The sequence below is a fragment of the Coturnix japonica genome, chromosome 9 (genome assembly GCF_054131305.1).
Source record: "Coturnix japonica strain WE chromosome 9, WE-NBRP24, whole genome shotgun sequence".
In the NCBI taxonomy this organism is placed as follows: Eukaryota; Metazoa; Chordata; class Aves; order Galliformes; family Phasianidae; genus Coturnix; species Coturnix japonica.
This window is the reverse complement of record NC_140671.1, coordinates 1,137,222-1,161,074: the sequence shown is the minus strand read 5'-3', so window position 1 is coordinate 1,161,074 and position 23,853 is coordinate 1,137,222. Positions and strand designations below refer to the sequence as shown.

Genomic DNA, 23,853 nt, shown 5'->3' with positions numbered 1-23,853 from the left:
TATTTATTTAATATTTATTTTCTTTATTTTGACAGTTTTTATTTAGAACTCAGCCGGTGCCAGTTTTTTAACGTCATTTGGAAGCCGTACGGTCCTTTGTCTTTGTTCTTATCTTCCTTTTATCTCCATTGATTTTCACTACAGCTGCAGGCTCCGCTCCGCCCGTTCCCGCTGTTGGCGGCGCTGTGAGCGGAGCGGCTGAGCGCACCGGGCCGGGCCAGCAGGGGGCGACGGCGGCCCCGGAGCGCGGCGTGCAGGAGCGGCGGGTACCGGAGGGAAGAGCCGGGCCCACGGGCAGCTCCGATCTGTTGATCCACGGGGCGACGCCGCCACACAGGGCCGGGATTGCGTTACACGGGAGCAGCGGAGGCCGCGGGGAGCAGCGGCGGAGGAACGGAGCGCTTTGTGCGGGGGGAAGCGCGGAGGTGAGCGGCGGGGCCGGAGGGTGGGACGGGCAGCACCTCGAGCTGTGCAGCCCCGGGCCGTGCCGTGCCGTACTGTGCTGTGCTTTGCGTTGCTTTGCGTCCTGCCGTCCCGCTCATCCGGCCTTCCTCCCGCCGTGCCACGCGGCGCGTTGCCCCGCTACGGTCGCTGTATGTCGGGGCGGGGCGGAGGCCGGAAGCCGCGAGGCCGCCGAGGTACCGACCCCGGAGGTACCGGCCCTTGAGGCGGCGGCTGCGCGCGGCGGGTCGGGCCGGGCCGGGCATGGAGCGCTGGGCCGGGGCGGCCGGCGGCGGCTGGGGCTGGGGCTGGGACTCGCTGTGGGCCGGCGGCTGGGCCCGCTGGCCGGCCTGGGAGCTGCTGGCCGCCTGCGCGCTGATCGGCGCCGTGGGCTGGGTGCTGCGGCTGCTGGACGGGCGGACGGGCGGGCGCGGGGCTCCGGCGGACGGTCTGCAGGACCAGAACCCGAGAGGAGAGAACGAGGACGGAGAGCGGAGCGGAGGGAGCCGACCAGGTGAGAGGAGCCGGGAGGGACGGGGACACGGCGACGTGGGGCCGAGAGCGGCCCGTCTGCGGCCCGCGGTCACGGGCGGCGGCTCGTGTGGGCCCGGCCCTTTCCCGGCCGTATCGCCGCTCATTGCGGGTCGGTCCGTGTCCTTGTAGGGCCGCCTGCCCCGCGCCTCGGTCTCGGTTTGGGCAGCACCGCCAGCGGGCGGGGGGCGCTGAGATCGGAGCGATCCGCAGCCGGGCGTGTCCCGAGCACGGGCCGGGGGAAAGCACGTATATACACACATCTCTATCTATATATATGTGTATATATATGTATGTACTTTCACACGTATAGTAGGGCTGTGCGTTCGCACTGCTCGTTAGCCGATCGTTTTGATAATCCAGGCAGCAGGGCTGTCTTGTCCTTCGGTGCTGGTGGCTCGTTCTCTCCTGCTATTGATCTTAAGCACGTTCTGTCGTTTCATGCTGATGCCGCGAGCAAAGACAAACGCGTGTTCGCCCCGCTGTGCTTTGTTAGGAACAGCCTCCAAAGGGCGGTGGCGGCTCCGCTGGGTGCGGGGGGGGAGGCGTGCAGCTGCCTGCAGTGCATGGAAACACCGAGCATCGTTCATCCCCGCTGCCATCCACACGTGTGTGCAAAGCTACTGTATAATGACCTGGGAACAGACGGCTGTTTGTGCCTGCGCATCCTGTGCCCGTGGTTATACAGGTTGCGGTGTCTGCTCTCATGCGGTGTTTGAGATGGCCCTGCTGGTTCTGAACACTGAAACAAGAGGCTTTGTACAATGTATAACTATATCGTAACACTGTTCCAGGTGCTCAAAGCACACGTTTAAAATCAGACATTAGAAGAAAACGCCACACACAGAAAACAGCGCACGCTCACGTAACTACCTGCCAAGCTGTGCTACTCGGGTATCGATCTGCAGTTTGGCACCAGCGATGTTTTCATAGTGTTTCCTGGCTTTAGAAGCGTAATAGCTTTGAATTTCATCTGGTAGAATTTCACAGGGCTGTATTCGCTGCTTGTTTGCATCAAAAGGCTCAGTTCTGTACCAACTAAGTACTGGACAAGTGAATGTGCAGAGTAGTCACGTATATTTGTGGGTGTATATCGAGGCTTCTGTTTCTGAGCTTTCTGGATCCTCTATTTTAGTTGTGTTTTATTAGGGTCAGAGGTTTCACACAGCAGGAAACTGTTGGTGTCGTGGTGTTTTCGGTGTCTCTTTGCTGCTCGTGCAGAAGCTGAGTGTGTGGATAATGTGGAGGGGAGTGAGCAGGAGCACAGGGTGTCACACTGGGTGTCACACTGGACAGAGGGATTTCCCGTTGGAAATTGAGAAATATTTACATTTCTGCTCTATATTTGGGAGACCAGGAGTGCTCAGCTGCTCCCTTGTGCTGACTTTGATCACAGAACAGGAGCTGGGAAAAAACAATTTGTGTCAATAGCTCCAGCCTTGAGTTGTTGCCGGAGGCACAGTGCCCTGGCTGCTGCCTCTCACATGTGTGTTATATGTATTTCAGCAAGTTCTCCCTGCAGTGGAGGCAGTGCTGTGCTCCAGCTGTAGGGGCTGTTTAACCAGAGCTGTACTGCAGCCTTGTGGCCTTCTGCCCCATTTCATGGGTTGTTGGTTTCTTGATGGGGGTCAAATAACGTCTGTCATCAGTTTTCAGACATAAATGTTCTGGGTTAAATTTTCACCATGGAAGTCCTAATGAAACTTGAAAGGAGCAGAAGAGAACACAACATATGTTGTAAATACCCCTTCAGGTAGGCATGAGAGGAAGAGGAAACAGAGTAGGTCTGATGGCTTGAATGTTATGGATGAGTTGGAAGACGTTTTGCTTTCTCTGTATCTCCATTAATCTCATCAGAGTCAGAAAAATTAAGAGACACTACTTTCTTTGCTTTAATACAGCATTAAAATAGGAGGAAAAAAGCTTCGCAATTAATCTCATCTTTTTCTCCTCCAGGTGAGATAACGATGGATGCGATCTTATCCCGCTTAAAGCAGCTCAGCCCCGATGAGCTTAGAGAGGAACTTGTCAGAGCAGGGCTGAAGTGTGGGCCCGTCACCTCTACTACCAGGTTTATCTTTGAGAAGAAACTGGCTCAGTTTTTATTGGAGCAGCAAGGAACGTTGGAAGGAGAAGGGTCTGCATGGTCAGAGGAGGCTGCTGGGAGCGCCCTGTCTGATGGCACCCACCCAGCCTTGAAAACTACTGCAGCGAATCACAGCCATCATGTGTCTGAAGAGGTCGACTTTGGGTACTGTGTGGGTCTGAACCCTCCAGAAGAAGAAGCTGTGGCACACACAAACTGTTCAGCTCCAGTCAGTGGGGCAGGATATGGCGGTTCACAAGGCAGCGCTCAGATGCCGTCCAGAGATCCTCCACTGTACTATGGCGTTTGCCCGGTCTATGATGACATACTGGCAAGAAATGGTAAGTAGCATCTGTATGCTCCTCAGATCTGCTCAAATCTGGCACATGCTTTCTGTATCAGATAGTATAAGGAAATACTCTTTTCTTAGCGATGCTTTCCATAGCATTCAGTTGCACATCACTGTCAGTTGAGGTGGTACAGGCAGGTGGAAACCAAGCGTGGGCAAAAATCATTTGCAAAGCATGAATGCAAATGATCGGAAGCGATCAAAATTGTTATGACTCCATCTTTTCCCTTCTTTGAGAAGCACATGTGTAGAACAGGTGCTTACAGTGTGAGTATCTGAGCACTGCACACCCCCTGATGTTACCTGCAATGTGCAATATTCTTCTATTCAGTTTTCTAGAGGTAAAATTTAAATTGACTTTGACTCTTTTGCCATGTTTGTAGAGAGACACTGACCAAACTGTAAGGATAGCCTGATGATTTCTAGGAACAGATTTGAGATTACTTAAATAGCTTAATTTTGGCTGTACTGTTTCAGAGAGAATCCATGTTTATGAAGATAAGAAGGAAGCTCTCCAAGCTGTTAAGATGATTAAGGGTTCACGATTTAAAGCGTTTTCAAACAGAGAAGATGCTGAGAAATTTGCTAAAGGAATCTGTGATTACTTTCCATCTCCAAGCAAGTCCTCTTTGTGTTTGTCTCCGATGAAAACAGGACCACTTAACAGAGGTATGGAGGGTGTTCACCTGTGTACAGCAGGTGCAGTGGAGAGGGGTAATTTTATGAGAGACAGGAATGAGTCCCTTCATTAGCAATGTGCCAATAACTGGAAAAAAATTCAGAGCGGTATTTTGAAGCCTCTTAATAATTTGAAACAGGTCTGTTATGATGAATTAATTACACTAAAAAATTTAAGGTAATCGTACAGAACTGCAAAAGCCATTTCAGGTATTTAGAAACTTCCTACTTGTTGTTGAACTTTCATTTTAGGCTTGGATGGAAGCAGATTAGTAGTTGTGAGGCTGTTTTAGACTTCGGTTTGGACCAAAAAGCTTTATAGGTCAATTACGTTGTATTTCCTTCCCTACCCCTTATTACTACCAGGGTCTCAAAATGCCGGTAAACTTCTTTACACTAAAGATGTCAAGTTAATAGTTAGTTTGGATTAAAAGCTTTTGCTGGTGGTATAAAAATAGTGATCACTGAAAAGAGAGCAGCCAGAAGTATGACGCTTGTATTTTTATAGATGGCTTATGCTCACTGGAGATGGAAACTGCTAACAAGGAAAGGGCCAACAGTTACAAAAGTCCACGTACCCAGGATCTTACTGCTAAGCTTCGGAAAGCTGTGGAGAAAGGAGATATATCAACATTTTCAGAACTTATTTGGAGTAATCCTCGCTATCTTATTGGATCTGGAGACAATCCAACAGTTGTACAGGTAAAAAGATATATATGTTTATCTCCAAGTTCTGCTTTGGTGATAAGAGTTTGAGGGCTGATAAGCATAACTGGAATGGATGTGGTTCCCTGCTTTCCACTTCTTCCCACCGGTGTGGTTTCTCAGTGTTGATTAACACCAGCTGGAAGCTGTTTTCCTGCACTTTTGTATGCTGAACATTGCATCTCCTTTTATTATTTAACCTTCTTTGCTACATTTTCCCCTAAATCTAAAACCTGACTATAGCTGAGTAATAAGAATGACGTAGTTAATTTTAAGTGTAACCTGACAGTGTGGATACGTGTCTTTACAATATTGTCACACTGCATTTCTGGATGTCAACTGTTTTGTGAACATATCTTCCTGAGATAGTAGTAAGAGATAAAAATCCCCATGTAAGACAGTGTGGGAACCCATTTTTCCCATTGGGTCATTTAAGTGTACAGGTGTAGGCAGGCTGTTGGATTTCAGTTAGCTCTGATTTGTTTTTCAGGAGGGATGCAGGTACAACGTCATGCACGTCGCTGCCAAGGAGAACCAGCCTGCTATCTGCCAGCTGTTATTGGACACCCTGGAAAATCCTGAATTCATGCGGCTTATGTATCCAGACGATGATAACACAATGCTAAAGAATCGCATCCGATACATTGTTGACCTTTACCTTAATACACCTGATAAAATGGTGAGATCTGGGATGTGTGACTGTTTCTTATTGTTAGGAAAACTACTGGAAGGCATTAAGGAAGCAGAAGGGAAAAGGAAAGAGGGAAGGGACCATTTGAGCAGAAGGTAGATGGTCATGGGTTTTCTGGGTTTGAACAGTCATTTTTCCACCATGGAATGGGAAAGGATCTATTAGGAGCCCTGTTCGTTTACTTATCCTGCATCCAAAATAAAACGTACGGGATTGACTTAATGATGTTTCCAAATACATGTGAATTTCCTCTCTTTAATGTTGCAGGGATTTGATACTCCGTTGCATTTTGCCTGCAAGTTTGGGAATTTGGATGTTGTTAATGTGCTTACGTCACACCCGGCTATTGTGAAAAACCCCAGGAACAAATATGATCAGACTCCAGCAGAAGTAAGTCTGTCTATGTCCACAACGAAGGCATCATGCCAAAGCAGGGCTTTTCAACTTTGAACGTTCACAGACTGCTTAGTTTCATAGTTTCATAGTTTCATAGTTTCGTGCAGGCTGAGCTACCAGTGAAAAATCTATGGGTACATTACAAATATTTTGTGTTGATTATAGCCAGAGCCAAGTTTGAGATGTTAGGATTCACTGCTTTTTGCTTACAGTCTCTCTATTGGAAATCGATGTCTTTTGTTTTACTAACAAAGAACTAATGTTTTATTAACAGGTGGTTTGTGAGAGAAGCAAGAATAAGTCTGCAGAACTGAAAGAAAAACTGAGAGAGTACTTGAAAGGTCAGTGTTCAAACAACAGCAGGAATGTGGCACTCTGTCAAACTCTCACTGTTTTCTGTTGGTTTTCTGTAGCATTCCTGTCCATAAGTGGTGCTGCTGTACAGTATTGTAAAAATCACAGAGAAGCTCTAAAACTGACAAGGAACAGAAAACTTGCCGTGTCTTTTAAATGGAGCGGTTGGTTCTCTTACTGTATGGATTGCAGGATTTTCCTCATAGCTCTCCATAATGGCACAGCCATTATTTTATTCAGCATGTCTACGGCAGAAAATATTCATCTTAAAGCAAACAAAAGACCTCCACGGTGCAGGAGGTTCCTTGGTCACATTTGGCACCCCTGTGCTTTCCCTGACGAGAAAATCTTGCCTGTTTTGTCACGTGCAGGTTTGTGCATCTGTCAAACAGGCTTTGAAACGGGGTGACAATCCCTTAGAAAGTGCTGTATGTATCAGGGCTTGTATTTTTGCATTTGAGACAGAAGGGAGCATAGACTGAAATACAGCCTGCAAGCAGGCAATAAACACTGTACGAGTGAATTTGAATCGTATAGTTTTACTGATGAAATTAAGTCAGATGGTTAAATGTACAGGTGTATTGATGTTCTAGGAGGAAAGAGCAAGCTAATGTAACAACAGCTTAAGAAAGCTTGGTTTTGCTTTATTTAAGGTCGATACTACGTACCACTGCTGAGAGCAGAAGATAACTCCTCAGCTCCTGTCATTGGTGCGCCATGGTCACCAGATCAGACAGATGAGAGTCCTCAGGCAGCTCTGTCCAAATATATTGGCAGCCCCAAGGATCCAGTGTTGTCCATACGAGCTTTCGCAGGCCCCATGAGTCCTTCCAAGGTAAGGAGCTGATGAGAGCTTCATGTGACATCTGTGCTTGTTCATGAAGGTGGAGCTGTGGATGGGATTAAAAAAAATTTCTCCTTTCTGGAATGTTTGAAGCAGTTCATCAACTTTACTTACTGAATTCATGATAACGTCTTCTTCCTGAATGGAAACAGTGACAGTCAAATAGTAGGTATTGGATAGTTCTAGAAGAGTTGTGCTTGTGCAGTAGAGAACAGTCCTTATTTTTTTTAGCTGGAATACTGGAATACCAGTTACATGTGTTATAAATTAGTAGGCATTGTTGACTCATTTGCTTAATATGAGCATGCGGGCAGTAGGGCAGCTGTGGGTACAGCGGCTGTGTGAGATGTCGTGTGATGTTTGAGCTCTTCCAGGACTGGGTTTTACCACCATGCTTACTATGTTCTTTTCTTCTAAAGTTGCTCTTTGGTCAGTTTTCACCTGACAGAAATGTAAACATGTTTTATCCTCTGAAAAAATGTTTGTCGTGTAAGTAATGCATTATTTTGGTTGCTGGCAGCTACTCCTAATGTGTGAATATAAAGGCATAAAGCTTGGGAGTTTACAAAAGTCAGTTAGTTCATTCCCTTTACGAGTTCAGATTCAAACAGCAAGAATATGTTATGATAACTGATAGCAGTCTGTGGAACCAGCAACATCTGTATGAGAACACCTCCTTTGTGCCTCAGAAAGCACTGACCAGGAGAGCATGTCATGAAATAGAAGTGCAGCGTTGTAAGACATGCCTCTTATTTCCCACTGCACACAAATGAAAACCAGTTAGACTTCATATCTAGCCAGGTTGCTTCGAGGTGGTTATTTACCACTGTCATTCTTTTAATAAGCAGTTATGTGACGACAGAAGTAGGGTGTGAAATGTCTCAGTGACCGTACAGGGAGGGATATTTGTCTTCAGATCCCAAGTGAGATTGCTGTAGCGAGAGTTGAGCAATACGGGCAGCAGAAGCTGAGAGACCGAGCACAGCAAAATGTTTCCTAGAGCTGTGGGGAAACATTTAGCACCGATTCACTTCCATGTTGGGCCGGAGTTGGGTGGCTTTTCTGAAACCATTTCTTTTTTTAAAGGCTGAAGAATTTCGCAGGCTGTGGAAGACTCCACCCCGAGAGAGAGCTGGCTTCTTTCACAACGTCAGGAAGTCTGATCTGGAAAGAGGTGTTGAAAGAGTTGGAAGGTATCTAATAGAGTAGCAGTCCAGAAAATGAACAGTAGAGTAATTGAAAGCAAAACAATTGCATAGAGTTGCATAGGAAAACACACTCTAGGCAAATATTGCTGAAAGTATTTTCTAAAGTATATTGCAGTTGGATTTTTTACTTCCCTTTTGTCTAACCAAAATAATTCAGGTAAAAATGTGGGACCTGGCTGTCCAGCTTTGGAAACAAAAGGCTGTTTTAATTGTTAGTGATGATACGTATGGAATGTTTTTCTCAAATTCAGCTGATTTGCCAGGAGATTTAAAGCCATGCACAGAGTGCTCAGCTGAATGGAAAGGTCCCAAAACAAATGTTCTGCTTTACCTGTGTTGTACCCTCCTTGCTGTTGAAACACTTTGCATCAGCAGCACATGCAGAACATGTACCTTGCTACAAGTACCTTGCATTTTGTCCTTCAGCCTTTGCCTCCTCCCACCTTCTTCCTTTCCTAATTAAAAAAAGCTGTTGCATGGAGCACTGTTCAGATGTTGCCTACAGTAGTGTGGATTCTGTCTGATGTCTGAATGCAGTCAGATTAATGATAGCACTATGCTAAATGTAAAAACAGAAAAAAAAGTGGAAAAATGTTGTAGAAAAAATAGATTATCCTATGCTTGGTAACAATGGCTGTGTGTCAGCAAGGTGGTTTTGCAGACTGTTGTTTGTTGCAGAATTCTGTTGCCTACTTGCGCATTTATATTCCTGCTGATAGCTGATAAAAATGTGTTCTCAAAAAGTTATTGTCAAAATAATATCCATGTCTTCCCAAGTGATTCGTTTTATTTTATTTATTGCAGGGAGTTAGCTCATGAACTGGGGTTCCCGTGGGTTGAATACTGGGAATTTCTGGGCTGTTTTGTTGATCTGTCTTCCCAGGAGGGGCTGAGAAAATTAGAAGAGTACCTGAGCCATTGGGAAATGAGCGAAAAGGCTCAGCAAGAAACAGGGGAAAATGAAACCTGCAACAGATACAAAACGCCACATCCTTCTGGTAAGGAAAGGGCAAGTGCTACAAACAACATTGTGTACCCAGGGAGAAGAGGGAGGGGAAAAAGCACCGTGTCCAGGGAAACTGCATTCACCTGTTGCTGTTGTTGATCTGTTATCCAAACAGTCTGGTTATATTGTTGAAAAAGTAGCTAACGACAGCGTGGATGTAGGAGAATGAGAACGGCTCCCAGGTGTCCTTTATGGGATTGTAGGCCCTCAGTGAAATTCCTGTAAGAAAGAAGAGCTCTACTTGCTCTTTTTACTCAGAGCATTTTGAAATTCCTTGGTAGGGTATAGAATTCTGTAATGTACAGATACTGAATGAGTAACTTCTTGAAGCAGAATAATCCTTTACACTTTGTGGTGAGAGGTGTGTATTTGTTCCTAGTTTATTTGATGGGAGTTCTGTTGTGAGGCTTTTTACACATTACTTTTCTTATATTATTTACAGGCAAGAGTAAAAAGTGCTGCAATTCTATTTCTGTGGGAGCGTTTTTGGATGAGGATGACGATGACATGAGCTTAGAAGAGATTAAAAACAGGCAAAACGCAGCACGGAATAACAGCCCGCCTGTTGTACTGAAGGAACCCAGCATTGATGCTATTGGGGATGCTGAGTGTGAGATCTTGTCGAGGGAGCGTACCAGAAACATCATAGAAACATCAGCTCAGCCCAGGCACTACGAGAAGGGGGTTTCTTCCAGCAGAAATGGATTTTGTAATCCTGTGGCCACTGAAAGGATAATTGGTGACAGAAAGCACATGCACGGTGGAGAAGATTGCCTTGTATCACCTGTTTGCAACTTAATGTCAGAATTTGAAAGCTTAACATTCCAGCCACAAGCAGGCACAGGAGAATCAAATACCATCAGTGAAAAAATGAAGAACGAGAGAATTCTGCCTGAGAGAACAAGACAGGGTCGAATACCCAAGGACTGGCTGGATAAGAGCTGCTACGCTGTTTCACCAGTGAGTTCTTCAGAGTCAAGTGTTACAGGGAAACCTGGAGAGACCAAGTTAAGGACAGAACATAAAGTGCAGTCAGAAAGGGAAAGATTGTCCGTGGAATCTGGAATCCAGACTAATGAGGCACAGCAGTTTCAGGAACCTCCTGCCCAGAAATTTCTCTTGAAGACTTCACCCACAAATGAGAGCTCTAAGAAATTATTTCTGCTTGGGTATGAACCGTATTTTCTTTTTCCTGTGTTCCATGTATGCAAAATGAGATGCTTATTGCAGTGTCATCACCAGCAAGGTTAAAATCATGTGATACTAAGCAACCATTAATTTATTAAGTACTGCAGTGCTTCCACAGTAGCCATACATAGTTCTCTAGCAGTTAATGACCTAACTAACTCTGGCTAAAGCACATGGAGCAGAAGAAATCACTGTTTTTCCAGTTACAGTTTCAGCAGGCTCTGCTGTTTACCTGACAGGCTTGGAACCTCATGGTGAGCCTTAGATTAATACAGTGTTCACCACACTCTTGGGATGGCCTCAGATCACATGTTCAGAACTTTTTAATGAGGCTGCTGCATAATAACGGGCAGTCATTTATATCTGGGTCTGCTGGGAAATGTTCCTAGGGAGACCAAGAAATTCAGAGAGGAACATGGCCTATTGCTTTGCGTTTATCAGAATAAGAAATGCTTTGGAATTGGGATGTCGCTGCCTGCACAAAATGTGTAGTTCTCCTTTCATCTGTTTTTTTGTTATTCTAGGGAGCATCCATCCAAGCTGGACTGTGATGTCTTAGCAGCTATTGAAGCAGTACAGATCGATCCTCAGAAGTACCCTGCCATTTACAGATGGAAACACGAGGTGCAGTCCTACTCTTCAGTTGACAGGCAAAGGTATTTCTGCAAAGTCAAACAAATGAGCTGAAATACTGCTTTCAGTGGGTTAACTGCAGTTAGGATTTCAGGCCTCGCTTCTCACAGAAACCTCATTTAGCATACACAGCTGCATTAACAATTAGTGTGCTTCAGTCATTAGTCACTGGCTGCTATCTGTTAATAAGGAAAGATGACTGCTTCAGTCAGAATCCCTGAGTACACTGCAGCTCCTGGTAACTTCATCATCTCTGTTTAGCCTATGCAGACAGAAAGCAATGCTTTCAGTAGCACAAGTTTTCTGGTTAGCCAAGGTGCCGACTTGCTGATTTATTACTTAGGACCAAGGAAGGATCCATGCAGTAATGAAATGCAAAATGACTTTGTCTTTCTTTCAGTTGGCCAAGTCCAGCACAGAAGGGAAGATTCAGGTCCCAAAGCACATCTGCTGGCCCACCAAATGCTTCAGTGTATTCTAGTCCAGGAAGAAACAGTCCCATGCCGGGAAGTCCAGGGAAACACGGCAATGCTGCCTTATTCTCTCCAGACCTTGGGAGCCCTGGCCGCTACAGTCCTGCCTCTGTCAACCACTCTATGTTAAAACTACGTTATTTTTCAGAGCCTTCTGCCCACTAAACTATGATTCATTTTCCTGACACTTTAATTGAATTTTCTTTGTTAGAGTGAAGGAAAAAGAATTACAATGCTACTCAAGTGACACGAAGTTTGCACTTGGCTATTTATTTTTCCTCAATTGAGGACAAATGTATGTTACAAAAACTGAATATATGTCTTTATGTCATATAGGAGATGACAGATTCCTGGCGCTATACAACAAGTTAGTGAGGTCAGTGCAGTTGTCCGGTAGCTGTGGATTTTCCCTTCTTGCCCACAGGGCAGTGAGCTGAACCTTTTCTTAGAGCTGGTGGTATTTCACTATCGCCTGCTGTCGTTAGCACAACGACCTCATTAGCCCTCAGCGACTTTGCTTTGCTTGGATAGGCTGAAAGAAGCACATCAGAAAACCTTATGAGAAGAAATTAATGGCAAAGATGTGAAATGTTTTGCTTGCAGGGGGTGATGTGCAACCAGAAAAGCCTACAACAGAGCCTGGGTGGTGACAGCATTCCAGGTTGGGGTGCCAACATGGAACCCTTCCACATAACCAGGAAGGAGGTGTAACAGCCAGCAGGCTGATGGAGGCAGTTGAATACACACACATATATGCACACATACTTCTAGATGTATGCATGTATTTACACAGCAAACCTTGAGGCTTAACTTAACCCAAGACTGTTAATGAACACCGTGATGTAAGGAATGTTTTAGTAAAAGGGCACTGTAGAAATACTGGTAATCCTTTCAGTGATAGTTTTGAAGACTTAAAATTAAAGTTAGTTTCTTTTTCCCCACAGAAGCTTTTCTTGTTTGCAGAATGTAAGAATTACTTATTAAAAGCACATCAGCAATAATTTCAGCAAGTTTACCAGTGACGTACCTTAATGGTGTCGTCTGCAGTGCAGCACAGGGCTGTCCAGTGACTCGTGCTATGGCTCCTGAGTTCCCAGCTGCTAAGAGAGGACAACAGCTACTGGCCTACACACCTAAGCTGTCACCGTGTCTCCAGTTGATGTGGTAACCCATTTCTGTTACTCCTTCTTTAGCCTCCTGAAAGAGTCCCTCACTCACTCTGACTCTACACTGCTGAGGTTTTAGAACTCAAAGGGAGCTTTCTGTATCAAAGAAAAAGAAAGGCAACCAGTCTTATCCTCACAACATAGAAACTAACCAGAAAAATCAATTAAAACCTGCCAGCCGTGCTCTAGTTTAGTTAAAGGTTGGGTCAGGATTCACTGGTGCCCCGGAGTCAAAGTAACCTTCTTAGGTTACTTCATAACCTAACCCTACACCGAAGGAGACAGTAAGTGCAGGCACGATGCCATCACGCAGCACTGGGTCCCTTTGCCCCAGGGGCTGAGCACAGAGGCAGAGCAGCAGGAGCCACACACTGCTGGGTTTGAAGGCAGCAGCGACTGTCCCACACACCCGTAACAGGGTCCTTATTTGGTAGAAACCTAAAAAATGCATTTAATGCTTTTGCAGGCTTAACAGTGCCTTTTGTAACATACATTTTTAATTACGCTTTTGTTCTTTTAAAAGTGGAGCCGTGTCGTCCACTCACTTACAGTGGAGCACACAAAATAGTTTTTTCTTCTGGGATTTCTGACCTGAAGACATTTTAATGTCTCTTTCTAAGTTTATTTGGTGCAACAGGTCTAAAAAACATTCATGTTTTAGAAATCAATTATTAAAAAAACCTACCACTTATTGAGATCCTTTATTCTAGAAGCCTTTTTCCAATGATCCGGAGATGGGGAGGAGCCATGTACCGCAGGCTGCTGTTTGGTGGTACTTGTGGCATCCAGCTCTGCTGTGGGGGTCGTTCTTGAGCAGACACTTAAGAAAAACACACCTTGCTATGCTGCTGTGAGTCAACTGACCTCCCCCACGCTGTAGGTGTTTGGTTTGAGGTCTCTCTGCTCTCCGGGTGCTTTGGAGGGGCTCAGACCTACAGCTTTAGTTTTAAAAGGTGTGGGAGGGGGCTGGTTGTTTTTGAGAATGAATTCAATGTAAGTGATGTCACCTGGCATAGAGAAATAATTCCACTGCTGAGTGGAAAGAAGACCCGGCAAATTCCTGCCCTAAGCTGGGCACACACCCGGCCCTGCTCCATTTCTCACAGGGCAACATGGTGCTTTTGTGGTCTGTCAGAACCAGCAGGGCAGCACCAACACACACAGAAGCACTTTTTCCTTTTGGTCCTTCTTTTTTTATGTTTTTGAAGATTTCTTTTTTTACTATTTCAACGTATATCAATCACTGCTATGTACGTACGTGTGTAACACCAGGCCAGGCAGGGCACCCCCCGACCCCACAGCACTTCCCACCAACCCCTGCCTTCCACTTTGTAATTTCCTTTGGTTCAGCCCAGAGTATTTTTTTAATGGCCACACGGTTTGCATTCCTCCAGTTGTACCGTGTTTTAACAGGTCGTTTTTCTAACAAACAATGTATTTAATTCAGCTATTTTTTAAAAGGAGCCGTTTATGTAGCGACTGATCGCTCACAGTTGTCAAGAATGGAACTTGTGGAGACACTGGATCAGATTGGGGTTGCTTCAGTTCACTTCTAAAGGTGCAAAAGATCAGGGGTGGTTGTTTGCTTGTTTCAATTAGCCAAGTGTCACGTAACACACACAGTTACCTTGCTTTCTATTCAAAAATAAACCAGTGCTCAAAGTGTCAGGCTGTGTTTGCTTCATGGTGCTGAGCAGCTGGGATGGAGGCCAGGCACAGGACTCGTTAACGTGGGAGGGTGATGGGGGTGGTCCGACTGTGCCTCTATGCAAGTAGGATCAGATTGTTTAATAAGGAGGAAATCTGAATAAATGAAAAATGATGCACTGAGATTTCACGCTGCCCCCACACCTCAACTTCTGTGCCACTAAAAAAAGCGGTTCTAGGGCTACAGTGTGCTGGAAAGTCCAGCAGTAGCAGCAGTTAATAAGTACAACCCCAGTGCAGCAACCATGGACAAAGAAACCAAATAAAATCTGCCTACCTTCCGAAGGCCTCAGGCATGCAGGGATCTGCAGTGAGATACTCTGCCTTCCACTGCCAGCCCTTAGATGAGGTGTGGGGAGGGGAGGATCCTGGCTGCAGCCCTTCCAATCACTCAGGCACACTGAATGCACCTGAGCTCCCCTGGGTTGGCCCTGCCTGCCCACCAGGTGCTCCATCAGTGCTACAGCAGTAATTTATGTGTGCACAGATGTGCAGTGTGGCCAGACACCACCAGGGGCTGTGAAGGGAGGGGGCAGACACATGAACCAATGGTGCTGGAGCAAAGAGAGAAGTGCACTTACTGAACATTGACCTTGAGAACTTCCTAGCACCTCTGCCATATTTACACAGCGCATGGAACTTTCATCTTACAGGTCTGCTGTTCCCATTCCAGGCAGTGGGAACTGACACAACATTTTGCTATTCAACTGAAGGGACAAGAAAGAAAGACAGACCAGTTATTTTATTCAAAACTTTTAAAAAGTTAATAGACGAAAAAAAAACCAAAACCTGATAAATTAATCCCATTTTATCAATGAGACACACCACAATGGTTTCCTGCTGCCCCCACAAGCTGCACTACAACGACCGTATTTTATTCCCCACTAGCCCCAGTTCCCAAGTCATTCTGACAGCAAGCCCTGCCTGGCTGTGTGCTGTGCCACAAACAGACACTGCACACAGCTCTGACAGCTCCTGGGGATCCTCTACAATTTCCAGAGATAAGAAAAATGTACAGACAACGTAACAACGCCTTATTTATGTCCACCATCCCACAATGATGTGTGCACAACCAAACAGCACAGCAGACCATGAAGACAGAACTGGTCAGAACTACAGGCACTGTGAGCTGATCAATCAAACACCAGTAAGATGAAACGCTTCTGAGCTCTCCTCTCAAAAATGCCACCTACTTCTCAGCCACCTGCATTCTTCATACACAAGTCCAGCTGTAGCCAAGGAGCACCTTACCTTACCTTACCTTAAAGCATTTGCCTGGTGGAAGTGCTGGCCTAGAGAATCCAGCCCAGAGATGCCCTGCCACCATTTGGGCAACCGCTGTTTTAAGCAGCTGTTTGCTCCAATCCTGCCCAACCTGTGACCTGAGGTACTACTGCCCTGAGTTCAGCACTGCAGCTCCTCTACACCAAAAGCAAGGTGTCCACAGATAGAAACCCATGGGAGAAAGCAGAAGGAAAAAAGTTTACTCCTTGTAAATGTAAGAGTAACGAGAAGAAAGTGCAGGTGAAACCGCTTTACATTGCTTCTGTCTTCCTGCTACAAATCCCATCCCTACGTCTTTCTACGGGTCAAGTTTTAATTGAAGGCTTTGTGAGACTGAAAAAATAACGTTCAGAACAGCTTAAAGTACTTCCTGAGGACGGAGGAACACTCAGTGTAAGCAGCAGTTAAGTCAAGTCTAGCACCACAGCTCTGAGGCAAAGGTTTTCTCCCCCCTCCTTACGCCTACAACCTCCAGGCAGTTCTTGGGGCAGGGTGAACAGTGACACAACAAAAACGTACATCCTCCTCAGCTTATGACAACAGAACCTTTAAGCCTTAACCCTTTCTGCTTTTAACAGCAGAATCCCTTCAGTTTGTCACTTCCTCTGCAACAGCTGAAACAAGCTGGCTCATCTTCAGCCGCACTGTGCGATACAAGGCTGTTCAAACACTTCCCATAGCAATTATTTTCCTGCACAAGAAAAATATCCACAGGAGTGAGCTTTGGTTATAGGAATTCACAGGGGAATAAAAACTCGGTGCTCTTGCAGCTGCTGAGCACACAGACATTCACTCTTGTTGTATTCCACAGCTCAGCTTTGAGCTCTGGGGAATACCTGAGGACAGGACAGCTTCAGGCTTAGAGTTCTCTTCTGTACTGGAAGGCAGTGATGAGCGCGCATGAAGGAGGCAAAGGGGCTGAAGGACATTTTAAGACAGCATCACAAGTAACAGATAAAAATCTAGTGGTACTGTAGCTGAGTGTACGAGTGCAAAGAGTCCAGAGGCAGCTCCCGGGCAGCCGGCACTTCACTCCTCAGGTGCGTGTGATTTTATCTGGAGGCATGAAACCCGTGTCACCCAGCGTTCGAAGGGCCACCCTCCCATTGGGCCGTATCACCAAGTGAGTGATGCTGCCATTGTTAAGAGACATTCGCAGCCAGCCTTCGGGGGGGAACTGCAGCGCTCTGTTATGAAAAGAAACAAGAAAGAAAGAAAAACGTTATGTATCAAAATACTGTTAATACTGCATTGCCAGCATCACTTTCTATTCAAGACAGGAAAAGAAAAGCTGTTGGTGGTTCTGCAGCTTGCATGTAAATGCTCCTACACAGTCGTGTTTGGATTTTTTTCCCCCCTGCAATTAATTAATACAGAAGTGCAGCTTTGCTCACTGGACCAAGCCAACAATGTACTTTCCTAAGCAGATTCCGGCAGATGGATGCGATTAACGCAGACAGGATGAATTCAGACTGACAGAGGGTAGAAGGTAGAGGGTAGAATGGTTGAAGCCATTCTAGCACTAACTGAACAGCCCCAGGAGGAGTTCAGCCAATGGCAGCAAACAGCTCAAGAAAATATGAAGTGGACTCAAATATTTCAATCTGGTGCCCAGGAATAACCTGGTCACGAGTCTACAACAGTCCTTTAGAAAGGCTAAAAGAACAGATAACGGCTATAGTCAAGCCGGACTCAAAAGGAACACCATGGACTGCATTCGAATGCTACGAGGTAGCCTGAAATGGCAGATATAGAGGGTAAGGTGAAAAGATGACGGAAGAAAGCAATGAGGAAAAGCACACAGGTATTTCAGAAGCCTGGGGAGCAGAAGGACAATCCCTTTTTGCACAGCAAACAATACTCTGTGAACCTGATCAATAACTAAGTACAGCAATTTCACAGAGCTCTGCAGAGCGGGCAGGCTCAGCTAAAAAAATGCACTGAAATTGTTGTAGCTGTTGATCAGATTAAGGCTTAATCACATCTGTCCTGCTCAAAACACATCATCTCACAGACAGATGTACAAAAGGGCATCAAGCCTCAACGATTTCACTTGAAAGCGTTCTAATTTTCAAACCCTGTATCGCCAAATTCACCCTGTGGTGAAGCTGCAGGACCAGCTGCTCCTGCTGTGAGCGCCCACCTTCAGCCATCTCTAACACAGCACACAAACACCCCCCAGCTCAAACAGTGCAATAAATACAGCAATGCTAATCCAGCACAACTCCACCTCACAGCACGCAGTCCGACACACACCTGCAGACAATATAGCGGATCACGTTGGCGTGGCAGACAAAGATCTCATAGCTGTCCTCCTCCTGCTTCACATCAGCCCGATGAATGAAGTTTCGAAACGCAGCCTCAATTCGAGCTCCATCTTCGTAATACTGCTAATGGCACAGAGTTCAGATTTAAACACAGCTCAGAGCAGCATTTGCACGTTGGCTACATCTGTTAAAGATGCACACTTGAGGCTCAATTAACACATGGGGATTTTTAATTATTTTAGGGGTTCTGTACGCTTACGGAGGAGTAAAAAGTAAGTATTTATCTAAGGTCTATGATGAAAAGCATCAGCTCACCATTATATAACCATATATATTCATTACCATCGCCCATATAAAGTATGCTCCAAAACATAGAAAGGGAAAAACATGGAACAAAGGTTACCACAGCGTCTGGTTTCCAGTGGGAGACGGGAGGGTCCGGTTCTATGGGTGCTCCCTCTCTCAGCAGATCAGTGCTAATTTTTTTGACACCTAAAATATGAAACATGCTTTCAGAAAGGAGCTGTTACCCCACATGTTCCTACAGACCCACAACTCTGCTGCCAACACTTATTTCTTTCCTGCTGACCTGCAGCAGTCCTTGCTTTACACAACACTTAAAGGAAGAGCAGCCAGCAGAGCTGCACACAGAGGTGCCAGCATCTTACTGAGGGGCAGCTCCCCCTTCATGTTTAAAGAGAAACTGGACACAAGCAGAAAGAGGGCTGCCAGCTTCCTTCACGCTGGTCTAGAAGTTGATTACTAACATCTCAGCTACACTGTAAGCCAAGGACTAGCTCAGAATCCCACTGGAAGCAGTCTGAAGGATCAGGAGATACTGAGAAATCAACAGAAGCCACTCACCTGGGAGGTATTTGCTTATAATTTCAGTTGTTTCGGTTGCTCTGGTCATGGAGGAGTGGATGATCTGATTAAACTTTAACCCCAAACTTGCCAGTCTGTGTCCCGTCAGCTCGGCCTGCTCTCGACCTTAAGAGAGTAAATCAGCAAATTAACAAACCAGACCCATTGGATAATGGGAACCCTCAAAGGTCATTATGGAGCTCGGTTTAAGACAAACCACAGCCAAGGGCAGCTGCATTGGCCAGCAGGAAGACCTGCTCAGCTGGAAATTCCTTTATGTTTTTTATCAATTCTAGTGTTTTCTCCCAAAGAAGAGCTGTGCTACCAACCTGTGCTGCCAGGCCAGCAGCTCTCATCCATGGCTGGGCTTGATCATCACTACCCCAGCCCACCTACCCAGTGGGGTCAGTGTCCGGTCCTTATCAGCGCGGCCGTCCAGGTTGTACTGCGAGTGGCGGATGAGGAAGATGTGGCGGGTGGCCTTGGCCCTGCAGTGCTCCAGCCGCGAGCTCAGCTCCTCCTCCCCCGTCTCCTCGTTCTTCTTCTTGAGGTTGATGAGAGCCAGCGGTTCACGCCTGGATGGGTGAGTGGAGAACCCAGAGACAGGAATTGCACAGATGAAGAACCCAGCTGCAGTTATACGCATCTGAAGCACCGAAACGTGCTGTTTAATTAACATAATTAACCAATTGTGTTGCAAAACGGATCGAAACCACTGCGCTGGAGCTACCGATAACATCAATTAATTATGGCTTATAACTGAGCGATAAAGCCAAGCAATTTGGCAACAGCCACCGCTAAATGAATCCACAGCCCCCCAGCAGAGCACAGCCCGCATCGCATCTCATCGCATCATCACATCACATCCCATCACATCGCATGGCATGGCATGATCACATCACATCACATCACATCGCATGGCATGATCACATCACATCACATCACATCGCATGGCATGGCATTGCATGGCATCGCATGGCGGTGCCGCCCGGTGCTGGGCTCGGACCCTGCGGTGTCTCCAACATGTCGGTTGTTCCCGTATCGCGGAGCTGTCGGTCCCGCTCCGCCCCATTCAACAGGCTCCGTCCCGGCCGCTCGGTACCGCCCGCCCCCCCGTCCCGTGTCGCCCCCCGCTCCCTCCCGTCCCCTCTCACCGGTCCCAGTTGCTGTCCCAGAACCCGCCGCTCCCCGCGGGCCGCTCGATCCAACCCGGTCCCGGCGGGCAGGAGGCGGCGGGCGGCAGCAGCAACAAACCCTGCGGCGCTGCGGGGGCGGGGGGAGCGGCGGCGGATCCCCCCCCTGGTCGCGGCTCGGCGTCCCCCCGTGCCGGCTGTTTGCTCACGGCCACGGCCGAGAACAGCACGGAGCCCCCGGCCAACCCGCAGGCGGCCAACGCCAGGGCGCGGCGGAACGACATGGCGGGGGACCGGCCTCGTGCCTCACAACCACGAGCCGCCCGCAACGAGCAGCTCCGCCCCGGACGGAGAGCGGAGAGGGGCAATATTGCACAGAACGGAACGGAACGGAACGGCACACGGCAGCTCTCTGCTGCCCGCAGATAGGCCCTAAGCCCGCCCGTCCCTGCACAGACACATCCAGCATCTCAATAACGCTGCACAACCCCAGCAGCCATAACACACATCCCGTAACACACATCCCGTAACACACATCCCGTAACACACATCCCGTAACACACATCCCGTAACACACATCCCGTAACACACAGCCCGTAACACACATCCCGTAACACACAGCCCGTAACACACAGCCCGTAACACACAGCCCGTAACACACAGCCCGTAACACACAGCCCGTAACACACAGCCCGTAACACACAGCCCGTAACACACAGCCCGTAACACACAGCCCGTAACACACAGCCCCGTAACACACAGCCCCGTAACACACAGCCCGTAACACACAGCCCGTAACACACAGCCCCGTAACACACAGCCCCGTAACACACAGCCCCCATAACACACAGCCCAGCGCTCCTCCCATGCCCACACCGTGGAGCTGCAGCTCACTGTGCACTCATTACTATATGCCTGCTTTAACATCAAGAGATGAGAAGAAAGCAAGCTGATACACAGAACATCCAAACCTCCACAGAGCTCCCCTTTCCCCAGCAGCCGACAGAGCTGCCCATGCATGTGGTCCCAACCTGGGGCTGGGCTGAGGCCGGATGGGACAAACACAGCAATTCCTCAAAAATAAAGCAAAATAAAACAGCCCAATTGCACGAACTGAAACCCCAAACCTGTACCTCGGTGCCATCTCAGTGTTATTAAGTTTACCCTTCTGTAAAGCCTGAAGTCAACCAGGTTGAGAACAACGAGCTGTTGCAGCAGCACCCACAGCTCAAACACAGTGCCCTGCACAGCATCACTGGCTGCTTCACTCCACGCTCTCAGTTTGTGTGTTTGTTTTAATACTCATATGACTACAATTCTAATCCCATTTCATTGTGTTGTGTTTCATCCGTGAGCAGAAAATCCCCCTAAGAGGATAACAACGACTGATGGTACCCGCTAATGGCATCATCCTGTTAGTGCTGCTGCTGAGACCCGCAGTGTGCCCATCGTGCTCATCTCACATGATACAAAATGCAGCTGTAAAGTTATTAGCAAAAGAGGAGAGAAAGGCAAGGAAACATGAGGTCATGGGCTCCAAATGCATCCAGACACTGCGGGCTCACTGCTGGCCCTGGGGAAGGAAACACTGATGTCATCCTGGCTTGCTTCAGGCCCAGCAACATTTAAATGATACGCGAGTTTAAACTATTGGGTTATAAAACAAAGTCGACTTGAGCTCATTTAATAGTTGTTTCAGAGGGCAAGAAATACTGCTTTTAAGCAACATTGGTTTGTATGACTTGACAAGTTTAAAAAGAAAAAGAAGACAGAGATTTGGAAGCTGCTCTATTGGCTTTCTGATCGTATCTGACTGCTCCACCAAAGAGTTTAACACAGCCACACAAACACCGCGTTGGTGAAACACAACATCAAATCTGGGGAGATTCTGGCATGATAGGAAGCCTACATAAATCCATGCTGGATCTGATTCAGATCTTGACTCTAGTCTAGGTATTGTGAGTCAATGAGAGGAGCTCACAGTGGATTAAGGACTTCCCCTCCTCCTCCCTAGAACCTTCCCCATAAACATACTTAAAATGAGATTTCACCTTAGAGAAAGTCAATCAAGAAATGTTTTAGCAGTGCTGGGTATCACGGTAAAGAGAAGGATCTCAAACACAGCCAGGAGCAGCTGACTGACGCTGTCTCTTTCCTTCCTCCTTCAGTGAGGAGTAAGGCCATTGAAAACTAGAACGTCTGTGTTTACCAAACTAATTATACTAACACAGTATCTACCTCTTTCATTAAGGAAAGGCATCCAGTCCTGCCCATGAAGTCATACTCATGAAATGAAGGGTTTGCAACAAAAAATACTAACGCTGCGTTATCTAAAGTAATGCTCTAATAAATAATGATGCATCACGCCAGGAGGGTCTCATTGGAAACAGATGGTCTAAGGAATGGAAACATAAGCAGAGTATTTTACTGCAATAACTACCCAGGAAACAAAAAGGGATTTGATATTACTGCCTTAAGAACAGCTCCCTCCCAACCCTTTTGTCTCAGCTATCAGGAAACTTTGATTTTGCTGACAAACCACCAACGTTAGCAATCATGGGAGCACTCTGCTTGCAAACCAGTTTAGGTGCTGAGATGTACAGCACTGCACAATTAAGGGGATTTCTAGTTTTAACAATGCATCAATACTTCAAAACTACAAAGGCAAAACTCTACTATCCCCATGTTCTTTCCTACCTCTCTGTCCAGAGCTGGTTCACAGCATCCCTGCATTCCTTCAGAACTATCACCCTAGGGATGAGCTTGACACAGGCTGTCTATACCCTGCTGTTCTTCTTTTGGAAGCAAGCTTTTATTGCGGTGTGTTCACATACAGGCCCCACTGAGGCTGTGTAAGGAAAAAAAAAAGAGATGAAATAACTTTTAGTTGAAGTGGTGCTAAGTGCAGGTCTGGAGAGCACACATCTGTGCCATTCTCTGCTGCTGATGGGTCACATCAGTTGCAAGAGCTCAGCACCTGCAGGAGTGGAGCTGAATCCTGGGGCACTATTTCAAACCTGACTAAGTACAGTTGAGATCTGTCTGCCCTACAGCACGACAGCCCCACTCCAGCCACCTGGGAGCAGCACACACTGATGCAACTTCAGCTGAGGTGCTTGGATCTTGTACCAAGGAGAAAATCATGGGGAGCATCTTCCCCTATTACAACTATGCATTGTTCTTCTGCCTCCTTCCCAGAGCACTAACAAACGCAGGACCTAATTATCCCCATTTATAAATAACTTTCCTCATCCAATCTCAGTCCAACAATGTTCTGGCAGACACCCTCAGCAGATTGGAAATTATGTCCCTGCCAAAAGCTATTGCTGCTGATGAATCACAGCACATAGAATTAAAGGGCTGTGCTTTCTATTATGTCCATCTACACACACACATATATATGTAAATACGTGCACACGTGTGTGTGCAGTGACTTGGAAATTCTATCCAGTATTTGCCAAACACAGCCAGTGCCAGCAGATGTAGCCATCTGGCTTCAAACTACACGTGTTTCTGAATGCCTTTGCTGGCATTACTTCACCTGGGGAATTCCTTGCACAGTGGATGGCTCTGGGATTTTTATGGCGCAGGTGACAGACTCACAGCACTGTAGGACTGCTTGCTGCTTAAAATCAAAACATGCATTTGATACAAGAAGTCTCTCGGAGACAAATGCAGAGTAATCTGAATTGCCAAAAACAAACGGCTGTCCTGCAAGGACAGATCTTCATTTGAACTTTCCCCTGCTGGCTTGTTTTCTGCCCCCAGACAAATCCTTTAAAGGGCTCTGAAGATTTATGTTCTTGCTCTGCCTGACAGCCCTGCCCTGGTCAAGGCCCTGCCTACATT

At 46.8% G+C, this 23,853-nt stretch overlaps 2 protein-coding genes across 4 annotated transcripts; one reads left to right on the top strand and one right to left on the bottom strand.

Moving 5' to 3' along the window:
* The first annotated feature begins 571 nt into the window (after positions 1–571).
* On the top strand, positions 572–14,417 carry ANKLE2 (ankyrin repeat and LEM domain containing 2). 2 transcript variants are annotated; one of them, XM_015877578.2, is made up of 13 exons: positions 580–955; positions 2,929–3,399; positions 3,885–4,076; positions 4,594–4,787; positions 5,281–5,469; positions 5,749–5,871; positions 6,152–6,218; positions 6,885–7,066; positions 8,162–8,268; positions 9,088–9,281; positions 9,732–10,458; positions 11,002–11,133; positions 11,511–14,417. In XM_015877578.2, the coding sequence occupies exons 1-13, from the start codon at positions 706–708 to the stop codon at positions 11,746–11,748; spliced, it is 3,066 nt and encodes a 1,021-aa protein (XP_015733064.2). In that variant the 5' UTR covers positions 580–705; the 3' UTR covers positions 11,749–14,417. The 2 variants fall into 2 exon arrangements, with proteins under 2 accessions (XP_085411612.1, XP_015733064.2); XM_085555486.1 differs by lacking the exons at positions 9,732–10,458; positions 11,002–11,133; positions 11,511–14,417 and having other exon boundaries at positions 572–955; positions 9,167–9,243.
* Positions 14,418–15,183: 766 nt separating this feature from the next.
* PGAM5 (PGAM family member 5, mitochondrial serine/threonine protein phosphatase) lies at positions 15,184–20,312 on the bottom strand. Of its 2 annotated transcripts, none has more exons than XM_015877587.3 (6): positions 20,026–20,312; positions 19,268–19,446; positions 18,872–18,997; positions 18,411–18,499; positions 17,997–18,130; positions 15,184–16,927 (listed from the first exon to the last, which is right to left on the bottom strand). In XM_015877587.3, exons 1-6 carry the CDS (start codon positions 20,286–20,288, stop codon positions 16,777–16,779), a joined length of 942 nt encoding a protein of 313 aa, XP_015733073.2. In that variant the 5' UTR covers positions 20,289–20,312; the 3' UTR covers positions 15,184–16,776. The 2 variants fall into 2 exon arrangements, with proteins under 2 accessions (XP_015733073.2, XP_015733074.2); XM_015877588.3 differs by having other exon boundaries at positions 17,997–18,127.
* Positions 20,313–23,853: the final 3,541 nt, after the last annotated feature.